The sequence below is a fragment of the Oratosquilla oratoria genome, chromosome 30, assembly GCF_046742065.1.
Source record: "Oratosquilla oratoria isolate Oo_2021 chromosome 30, ASM4674206v1, whole genome shotgun sequence".
Classification (NCBI taxonomy): domain Eukaryota; kingdom Metazoa; phylum Arthropoda; class Malacostraca; order Stomatopoda; family Squillidae; genus Oratosquilla; species Oratosquilla oratoria.
In genome coordinates this window covers 31039932-31051596 of record NC_134806.1, presented here as the reverse complement: position 1 = coordinate 31051596, position 11665 = coordinate 31039932, and the positions used below count along the sequence as shown (strand labels likewise).

Sequence of the window (11665 nt, the reverse complement as noted above, 5' to 3'; positions counted from 1 at the left end):
TATCAGATAGAAATTATTTTGTGAGCCCTCTCCACACAAGAATAAAGGAAATGGTGGAAGTGTGGAGTTGGGTAAATAGAATTAGGATAAATAAATTAAGTACATGTTGGCACCTGTGCTATGACGCTGGTGTCGTGCGGTCTGTGTATATAAGAAGGGGAGCAGTGGTCCTTACCCACACACACAGACGTCGGCAGCTCTTAGCAGCAGACAGTCCGTATTTGCACGAGCATAGTTATACTCGCTAGGGCTACTCTCTAGAGTTAACTTGTTCACGCAATCCAACTTTACGTTGGATAGCCTTGTTGGTAGTTTACACTGCCACCCACTTCTGGGCATTTCCCAGCACTTTGACCTTATACCATTTTCTCGTCATTTCGTAGCTCTCCGGGATCCGCACGAGCCCTTGTTGGCTCGTGAGACTTCTTCGTCGTCCGGCCCGGCGAAATCTAGTAAATTCTGTCGTAGTTTAGAAGTAGTGTAGACCCCGTACCCACTGGGCACACAGTGGTCCTACTACGCGGCTGTCACCAGTCGCCAAAGGAAGCTGTGTGACCCCCTTTATATTATATTTTGCTCTGCTGAGCACATTTTTCTGTGTACCAGGGGGCTCGTCCCCCCACCCCAACGCGCAGGATGGAGTCCTCAACTCCATCCCTGCAAACTAGGAAGACTTCCCCTGACGACCCTAATATCGACCCGGACAAGGCTAGACATGTGTTTCTACATTCCGACCAAACCCGATTAGCTGACCTCAATCCATTTATGCTTAAAAAATGTCTGTCTCAATTTACCAATGATATTAGCCAAGTTAAAAAACTTAGAAGCGGAGACCTCCAAGTTACCACCAACTCTGGGAAAGCTACACGCGATCTTCTCAAGGCCAGGAAGTTTCATTCCTTCGATGTTGTTACATCCCTCCCTAGGTCACTCAACTCCTGCAGAGGAGTAATCCACTGCAGAGATTTGATGACCATGGAAGAGTGTGACATCCTCGATGAAATGAAATCTGAAGGAATATTAGATGTCAAATTCATAACGCGACTGGACCGAGAAAAGAACATGCGAGTGAACACGCCCCTCATAATTCTAACTTTCAATTCAACAACCCTCCCTGACCACGTCAAAATTGGATACATTCATGTCCCAACACGACCATATGTCCCTAACCCGTTACGCTGCAACAAATGCTTCAAATATGGTCACCTTGCCAAATTCTGCAGCAAACAATCAGTCGTATGCGGTAAGTGTGCAGGCGAACATCCTACGGATGCTTGCTCTGCTAACGTGTTTCAATGTGTTAACTGTCCCTCCAATAACAATCATGCATCCACCTCCCGAGACTGTCCCACTTTCAAGATAGAAAAACAAATTTGTACGGAAAAAGCAACTTGTGCCATATCCTTTTACGAAGCAAGGAAGCGTGTGATGGAAAGACTAGTTACCCCAACTAGTACCTCCGGAGCAACTTCCTATGCTTCGGCAGTAAAGAAAACCTATAGAACCATTGAAACACAAACAGAGAGCAAACACTCCAACAAGGAAAAAGATCAACGCCCAACTACCAAGCAAACTCACTCGCACCTTCCTTCCCCGGCCATCCCAGAGCTTCCCAAGCGTGTGCTTACACGTACGGAAGAGGATGTCCACATGGAGACCTCCGTTTCCAATAAGCGACTTTTAAGTCCCATTTCTACCCCAGAACGAAAATCCGGGACTAAACACACCTCTCCCACTAAGGCCAAGAAAGGAAGAAACCGAAGCAGATAAATAAACAAATAATAAAAAATAAATAAATAAATAAATAGATAAATAAATAAAATAAAAAACAAAATAAAACAAATTAAAATAATCCAGTGGAATTGCCGAGGTGTTAGAAGTAAAGTAAATGACCTGGTAATTTTCAACTCCCTAAACAACCCCTCAGTAATATGTCTACAGGAAACACTCCTTAAGCCCAGTGTAGAGTTTTCACTCAAAAACTTTACCATATATAGGAAGGACAGGTTAGCGCCTGGAGGGGGGTCACAGTTGCAGTCAGCGACTGCCTTCCCCAAGTGGAATTACCACTAGCTACTAACTTGGAGGCAGTCGCAATCAAAACAAAACTACAAAATAAACTAGTCACCATCTGCTCCATCTACCTACCTCCCGACCCTCAATTCCCACTAGTGGAGATGAACGAGTTGATTAGACAACTACCCCACCACAAACTGATAGTGGGAGATTTCAACTCCCACCATCATACGTGGGGTAGTAACCACACGTCTCCTCGAGGGGAGCAGATGGACGAGGTGCTCAATAACAACAACCTGGTCCTCCTAAATACTGGCAGCCCCACTCGTGTAGACAATACTAGGGGTTCCTTTTCATGCATCGATTTATCCATATCATCTCCTGCGTTGTCTGACATTATCCAATGGAGCACGCATGACGACACCATGCTTAGCGATCATTTCCCAGTTATCCTAAAAATAGGGGGTGACCACGCTACGGCTCCTCCAGCCTACGGAGACAACCCACCCCCTCCCTGTCCCAAATTTAACATCACAAAAGCCAACTGGGAAATGTATCGCACAACCACCAACGTCAACATCACAGGGGATAATATGGATGACAAAATACTAAATTTATCCAAATCTATTTTGAATTCAGCTATTAAGCATATACCAAAAACCTCGGTATTTCACAAGCATAGAGTTCCTTGGTGGACATCAGACTGCAGAAAAGCACTTTGCAAGCGGAATAGGGCTTACCGAACTTTTAAAAATAACCCCATTGCACCGAACTTTATTACTTTTAAAAAGACACAAGCAGAGGCCCGTAGAACCATCAAACAGGCCAAACGAAAGTCTTGGCGTGATTACATCTCCACAATAAACGCAAACACTCCTCTAACACAAATCTGGTCAGCCGTTCGAAAAATCGACGGCAAATATACCCCTAACATCAAGACCCTGACCATTGGAAACACGTTTGTAGATGCTCCCATGGACATCGCAAACACAATCGCAGACACGTTCACGCAAACAAGCAACACGAATAACTATTCTCCAACCTTTTTACAACACAAACAAAGACGGGAAGCAGAACCACTGATCTTCCATACACAGACACACCATGACTATAACACCCCCTTCCAACTACACGAGCTTGAACAAGCCTTAAGCTCGTGTAGAGGAACCTCTGCTGGCCCAGATGGGATTAGGTATGAGATGCTGCAACATTTGAATTCAATTTCACTGAAAAAATTACTAGAAATATACAACGCAATTTGGATTAGTCAAGAATTCCCCAAAACATGGAGACATGCCCACGTCATACCTATTCTCAAAAAGGGGAAGGACCCAAAGAGTCCTTCCTCTTATCGCCCTATAGCGCTTACCAACTGCTTATGCAAAGTATTAGAACGTATGGCCAATAACAGATTAAAATTCATCCTAGAGTCCCAAAATTTAATAGTTCCTGCCCAATGTGGTTTCAGGAAAAATAGAAGTAGTCTTGACCATTTGGTCAACTTAGAACAAGATATCCTCTCCTCTTTCGAGAGGAAAGAATACCTTGTTGCTTGTTTTTTAGATTTAGAAAGAGCCTACGACATGTCATGGCGACGTGGTATCCTCGAAAAACTCTATGCACTTGGCCTTAGAGGGAATCTCCCTATTTTCATTCAAAAAAATTTAAAAGAACGAACTTTTTCGGTTAAAAATCAAAACTATTATTCAACAGTACGCACACAAGAAAATGGCGTACCACAGGGAAGTGTGTTAAGTCCCACATTATTTATGTTGCTCATAAACGATATTCTACCCGCTCCACCTCGGAACCTTAAATACTCATTATACGCTGACGACGTCGGAATCTGGCATTCCTCACCGAATGCCAAGTTTTCCGGCTCTCGCGTACAACTGGCCCTGGACTCGCTCCAGGACTGGTCTGACAAATGGGGATTTAAGTTTTCGGAATTAAAGTCAACAGTAATTGTATTTTCACGCAGAGCCCAGGCAGAAATAAATCTGCAATTACATGGCAATCCCATTCCAGTACAAAATTCAACCTTTTTCCTTGGCCTGAAACTGGACTCCAGGCTAAACTGGAAGGCCCATGTAAAATATCTAGTTGATGCGTGCAACAAGAGAATTAATTTGCTACGTAAACTAACGGGCACAAATTGGGGAGCAGATAGGAAATCCCTGCTAATGATTTATAAGTCCCTAATTAGATCTAAATTAGACTATGGGTGTCAGATTTATGGTTCGGCAACACCAACCACGTTACAACCCCTGAACATCATCCAAAACAAAGGCTGGAGGTTGAAGCAAATGTATCCCCCCTCCTCCACTACAGGCGCGAGCACCTCACACTCCGATACGCCGCCAAAGTGCTTCGCAACCAACAACATCCCTGCAAGCAAACGGTAAACCAGCACGAACACTTCACCAACTCCAGCCTAAATCCCCTTTCCATCAGGATCCGATTCTTGTGCGAGCAGTACTCAGTGCCACTGTGGTCAATAGAAAAGATGGAACATACGTACCCACCGCCGTGGAAAAGCATCGCCCTGAACATCAATACCAACCAGGACCTCAGGAAAAAATCGTCTTCAGTAGAAGAAGTAAAACAGAAGACCCTACAAATCATCAACAAGTACAATGACCACAGGGCACTGTACACGGATGGCTCCAAGTGCGGCCACAAAACTGGGACAGGGTTATACAGCACCAAAACCCGGATGATGTTCAGATTGCCGGACCATACGAGCATATATATCGCAGAGCTCTTCGGCATATATAAAGCCATAGAAAATGCTCAATCTGACACACATAGTAAGTTCGTCATATTCACAGACTCTCTAAGCGCACTTCAAGCAATTAAGATAGGTAACCATATGGAAAATTTCCTCCTGGGCAAAATCATTAGCACATTGTCGACGACTAACAAGTCCATTATTCTCTCTTGGGTTCCCAGCCACATTGGGATCTTCGGGAACGAGAAAGCGGACACCTTAGCCAAATCTGCCTTAGAAAAAGACTCTATTACAGACATACCCCTGGACAAAGGTACCTTCAACTCCATACTAAGAAAACAATTACACACCCACTGGCAACTCCAGTGGAACAACCTTCACATCTTGCACAAACAAAAGGAACACATAACAGATTGGTCGACATCATACAGAAACAACAGACAAGAGGAAATCGCCATAGCAAGACTGAGGATGAACTCGACCCGCCTCACCCACCTAAACCCATACATAAACGGCGTATTTCCTCCCCAATGCAACACCTGCAACACCATACTATCCATAAGACACATACTCCTACACTGCTCAAAGTACAACACACAGCGCAAAGCGCTTATACAATATTGTAAACTTAAAAAAATTCAACTAAGCACTACAAATCTTTTGACCGATGACCGTTTACTTATTGACAAAGTAGTATTTTATTTGCGCACAACAGGACTATTGTGGAAATTATAATGGTAGATTAAAAAGGATCGCAGGTTCACACCAGGCTTAATGACCTCATTATAGGTCGATAGCCTTAAAGATAAAAAAAAAAAAAAAAAAAAAAAAAAAAGTCCTTACCCCACCCCGTTCCTGCACCGCACTCTGTTCTTGCTCAACATTGGTAAGAGATATATATATTTATACTTTTATACTATGCTAGAAAATCTATTACCATTGCTTTTTCCATTGCTTTTCTTTATCCCCGCGAAGAGAAATAATATCCAAAACGAGGTTACGTTTTGAATCTAATATTCTGGATTGAAGGAACTACTCGAATCCTAAGTCTCGATTCGATGTATAAACTCAAACACAGAGCCTAGATTCGTGACAATAGTTTCCATCATTTCCCCTACGATTGAGGTTAAGCTTGTAGGTCTGTAGTTCAGTGGCATCTTTTTGTCACCCTTTTTGGATGTGGGAGCAAAGTTAGCTAACTTCCATCCTCTCGGGACATCTCCGGATATGATTGATTTTTTAAAAATACTTTCTAATGAAACAACGATCTCGTTTTCCGTTTCTTTCAAGATTCTTGGATGCCAACCGTCAGGCCCAGGTGTTTTATCAACTTTGAGTTTTTCTATACATCTTTTAATTTTTCCTAACTCTACTACCAACGACATCTTTTTTATCTATACTATTGTTCTCTGTTTTCCATATGTTATCACACATCTTCCTTTCCATATATTGTAAACTATCCTTCGGCTCCACCCCCTTAAACATATTGCACCACCTTATACCAACCTAGCTCTTAGTTATGACTCAATGACCCTCTTTTCATCAAAATGGATTTTTCGGTAGAGTATTCAGAAAAGGACATCCAAAAACAAAAGTATAGTATTAACTATAATAAAAGTAACAGTAGTAATAATAACACTAATAATAATAATGATGATAACAATGACAGTGATAATAGAAATAATGATACTAGTGAAAGAAATAATAAGAACATAAGAATGAAGGAGACTGCAAGAGACCATAAGGCCTACACTAGGCAGCTCCGTATTCATCACCACCTGTCATCCCTATCCATAAAGTTGTCTGATAGTTTCGGCGCTTACTACATGGTTCCTAAGTCTATTCCATTCGTCGACCACCCTATTAGTAAACCAATTCTTGCCTATTTCCTTTTTGAATCTAAATTTGACCAGTTTATAACCATTACTGCGAGTCCTGCCCTGTTGTTTTAATATGATGACCTTCTTTGCATCACCCTTGTTAAAGCCTTTGATCCACTTGAACATCTGTATTAGATCACCCCGCACTCTGCGTCTTTCCAGAGAGTGTTAGTTAAGGTGTCTAAGCCTCTCTTCATAAGGCAAATTTCTGAGTTCATGTTTTATTTTGGTCATTCTTCTCTGCACTGATTCTAGTGAATTGATGTCCATTCTGTAGGATGGAGACCAAAACTATACCGCATAGTCAATATGAGTCTAACTAACGCTAGAGTTTGATAATTACCTCTGTACTTCTATTCGTTACCGTTCTAGCAATGAAACCTAATGCTCTGTTAGCTTTATTCCTGGCGCTAATGCACTGTTTCCTGGTTTTAAAGTCCGGACTCACTAGAACTCCCAAGTCTCTCTCGCACTCAGTTTTCTCTAAAAGCGTGGTATCTCAGCTGTATCTATTTTTGGGATTGTGTAGCCATACGTTTAACACGCTACATTTAGAGATATTGAAGTTCATTTGACATTTCACCGACCATGTGAACAATTTGTTAAGATCATCCTGCAGAATCTCTGCGTCGTCTCCTGACCTAATTGGACGTCCTATTTTAGTGTTGTCGGCAAACTTACTAACATCACTATCTATCCCATCGTCTAAGTCGTTTATGTACATTATGAACAACAAGGGACCCAAAAACCGAGCCCTGTGGGACACCACTAGTAACATTGCACCACCTAGATTTTACTCCATTTATGGTGACCCACTGTTTTCTGTTGCTAATCCAAGCTCTAATCTATGCTAACACTTTTCTTCATATGCCATGCGCTTTGATTTTATTTAGTAGTCTCTGGTGTGGCACCTTGTCGAACGCTTTGCAAAAGTCAAGGTAAATAGCATCGTAATTATCATTGTTATCTGACGCCTTATATACTTTAGTGTAAACGGATAGAAGATTAGTCACACATGAATTACCTTTGGAGAAACCATACTGTGAATCGCGAATTAGATTATGTCTTTCGATGTGTTCTCTGAGTCTATTTACTATTACTGATTCAAGCATTTTTCCTATAACCGATGTCAAAAAAGAATTCCACACTAAAGAACAATATCGGACCAGTAGTCAGGGCAGATGGACAACATACTACCACATCCCCACAAGAAATGGCTGACATCCTTCAAACCCAGTATGTCAAGGCCTGGAGCACCCCGTCAGCTAATATCCACACAACTGAAGAAACTCCGGTCCAAGATAAAGATACATTACAAGACAAAGAAATAAGAAAGGAAGATATAGAGAATGCTATAGACAATATGAAAACATCAGCGTCATCTGGTCCAAACGGCATAGGCACCTACATTCTCAACGAATGCAAAAAGACAATATCAATTCCCCTCCTTACACTGTGGAGAAAGTCCCTGGACACAGGTGAAATACCAGAAATATTCAAATTTGCCAATGTCACTCCAATACATAAAGGAGGATCCAAAAAGGAACCGAAGAATTAAAGTCCAATAGCACTCACCTCATATATCATTAAAAATTTTCAAAGAATCATGAAAAACCATATTATACATTTCCTAGAGAAAAAACAATTAATAAGAGACTTCCAACACGGTTTTAGAAGCAAACGTTCATGCCTAACAGAATGGATAGACTTCCACAATTTCATCCTAAAATCCATTGGAGAGGACAAAAATGTCGATGCAATATATCTAGACTTCACAAAAGCCTATGATAAAGTTGGCCATATGATTCTCATTCAAAAGACCAAATCACTATAGATAAGGGGCAAGCTTGGGGAGTGGATTCAGTCATTCCTTACAACTCGGAAACAAATTACCTATATGGAGGGAATAGCATCAAGAGAAGAAGCAGTGATAAGTGGCATCCCGCAGGGTTCTGTCCTTGCCCTATACTATTCTTTATTATGATCAACGACATCAACACCAATATCTCCAGACCACTGCTATCATTTGCAGACGACACTCGGGTATTCAAAACAATCTCTAGCAAAAATGAAAGTTCCCAACTAGAGAAAGACCTAAATAAAATATACAAATGGGCAGAAATGAATAACATGAAATTTAATGAGGACAAATTTGAATGTATAAGGTTCGGTAAGAACGAACACGAAACCTATTATAAAGATCCAAAAGGAAACCATATCACACAACAAACATTTGTAAGAGATCTAGGAGTTATACTTTCGGATGATGCTACATTTGATCAACACATAGAAAAAGCAGTATCAAAATGCAGACAACGAATGGGATACATACTTAGAAACTTCCACACCAGAGAACCAGAAACCCTGCTAACCTTATGGAAAGTCCTAGTCATCTCTGTCATAGACTACTGCTCACAACTTTGGGCTTCATACAAATAAGGCCACATCATGCAGCTGGAGGCTCTGCAGAAAACCTTTACCTCAACAATCAAAAGAACTCCAGCTCAGCAAGATGTGGACAAACATAATTACTGGGAAAGACGGGCTGAAAATGAACTCTACTCAATAGAGAGGAGACTAGAGAGATATCTGATAATATATACATGGAAAATCCTAGAAGGCCAGATCACTCCACCCAAAACAGAACCTATTAAACCAGGAAAGACCCATATCACCACAGAAGAAAATAGAACCGGAACAAAATGCACCCAATTGGCCCTGACATCAGAGTGCCCGCTAAAAGTCAGGACGCTCCAACACAACAGCACCTTAAGAAAAGGGGGCCGACTGTTCAATCACTTACCTAAACACATACGGAACATTACACGTGTTAAAACGGAAGTTTTCAAAAGGGGACTTAACATATTCCTGTCAACCCTACCAGATCAGCCGGGCATCCCAGGTTATGCACCATCACGTCCAGCGAATTCCAACTCCATTATTGACCAGCTGGACTATAAACAACAAATTGAAAGGTGGCGGCTACACCGTGGCCTTGGCTCAAGTTCCATCGGGAGAGCAACATCCCCTTGAGGCAGAAGCGCTTCAAGATAAATTCAAGATAACTGGCTAAATTGGAGTTACCAACTCTTGAGCAAAGAAGAGAGAGAGGCGACCTACTGACCCTCTATAGAATCGTGAAAGGCACAGATATACTCGATAGAGAGGACTTGTTAAACTGGGGCAAGAGAAAAACAAGAGGACATGGAAAGAAACTCAAAAAAGAGATCTGAAGAACAGTTTTCCACATAGGGTGGTGGACACTTGGAACAAACTGGATATAAAAATAGTGTGTGCAAAAACCATTTACGAATTTAAGAGCAAACTAGACACCTCGAGATGCAAAGACGGGACCTCACGAGCGTAGCTCCCCTTCCCGTAAAATACAACTTGGTAAACACACACACACACACACACATTATTATTATTATTATGTGTGAGTAAATTTTGACGCAGCCCGAAGGGATTTCTCCCCGTCCTCCCTTTATATGCAAAGGGGGACGGAGAGGGGGGGTCGCCGATTAAATGAAGCGGCCTTGCTGTGGATGTACTGTGTCTTGCGACACTGCTTCTGACCCAGGGCGGTGGGCAGGGTTCAGGGATGACCCGTCATCCAGATGGTGCTCAGATGAGAGGAAGGGTGGGAGGGGTGTGGAGTGTATTTAGGGATGAAATGGGTGGGAGTGTTTTTATGCCTTTCCCTTTGTGGCTACCTCCCTTGGAAGGGGGAAAAGCCTTGGTATATGTATGTATGTATCATTATTATTATTACGCACCCACACACACACACACACACACACACACACACACACACACACACACACACACACACACACACACACACACACACACACACACACACACACACACACACACACACACACACACACACACACACACACACACACACACACACACACATACACACACGCACACACACAAAAACACACCCACACAAACACACACGCACACACACAGACACCCACACACACACATACACACACGCACACACGCAAATACACACACATGCACATACACACACACACACACACGGACACACACACACACTTACGCACTTACGTACACAAGCACACATACGCACACACACACATGCACACATACACAAAAACACACACACACACACACACACACACATAAAAACTTTTTAGATAAAATGAGAAATGAAGACGGGACCCCACGAGCATAGCTCCCCTTCCCGTAAAATACAACTAGGTAAATACAACTAGGTAAATACACACACACACACACCTTCATACACGCACACACACGCACACACATACAAACACACACAGATATACACACACATGCACACACACACACACAGACATACACACACACACACACGCACACACACACACATGCACACACACACACACACACACACACACACACACACACACACACACACACACACACACACACACACACACACACACAGACACACACACACACACACACACACATACACACACACACACGCACACACACACTCACACACACACACACACACACACACACACACACATACATACATACACACGCACACACACACAAAAACACACAGACGAACATGCACACACGCGCGCTCACACACACACACACGCGCGCGCGCGCACGCATATTGTCCAGACAATTTTATTCAGCTGAGAGGAATCTCCACATGAGTGGAGGGGAGAAATTTATAATTCCTCCACAAAAAGTAACAATAGTGGTATTTTCTCTTGTATAGGTCTATACCGTTTTCTGTTTCATATTGTAGTTATATTCTGAAATAATACTTATGCCAAGCCAGGGGATGCTTTTATGCAGAGTTTGCCAAAGTAACCAAATTTCATGAATGGTCTTGGGCAATTCTGTGAAACAGTAATAAAATCTTCTGTTCTTTAATAATTTTATGTGGAATAATTTATATAACCACAAAGAACGAATTCGATAGTTCGTACAACAAATTTTAAAAACTGGAGAGAATTTCTCAAAAGACTTATCAAACTGTAGGAAAGTTAGTGCTTTCAATGGC

The 11665-nt window shown here is 42.1% G+C and overlaps 2 protein-coding genes across 2 annotated transcripts; both read left to right on the top strand.

Moving 5' to 3' along the window:
* The first annotated feature begins 7753 nt into the window (after positions 1-7753).
* Positions 7754-8185, top strand: LOC143041260 (uncharacterized). Its single transcript, XM_076213095.1, has one exon. It carries the CDS (start codon positions 7754-7756, stop codon positions 8183-8185), a length of 432 nt encoding a protein of 143 aa, XP_076069210.1.
* Positions 8186-8607: 422 nt separating this feature from the next.
* Positions 8608-9066, top strand: LOC143041259 (uncharacterized). Its single transcript, XM_076213093.1, has one exon. The coding sequence runs from the start codon at positions 8608-8610 to the stop codon at positions 9064-9066; it is 459 nt and encodes a 152-aa protein (XP_076069208.1).
* The last annotated feature ends 2599 nt before the right edge of the window (positions 9067-11665 follow it).

What these genes read in the sequence shown, in the direction of transcription:
- LOC143041260 (XM_076213095.1), top strand. Translation starts at nt 7,754, where the DNA reads ATGTCAAAAAAGAATTCCACACTAAAGAACAATATCGGACCAGTAGTC.
- LOC143041259 (XM_076213093.1), top strand. Translation starts at nt 8,608, where the DNA reads ATGATCAACGACATCAACACCAATATCTCCAGACCACTGCTATCATTT.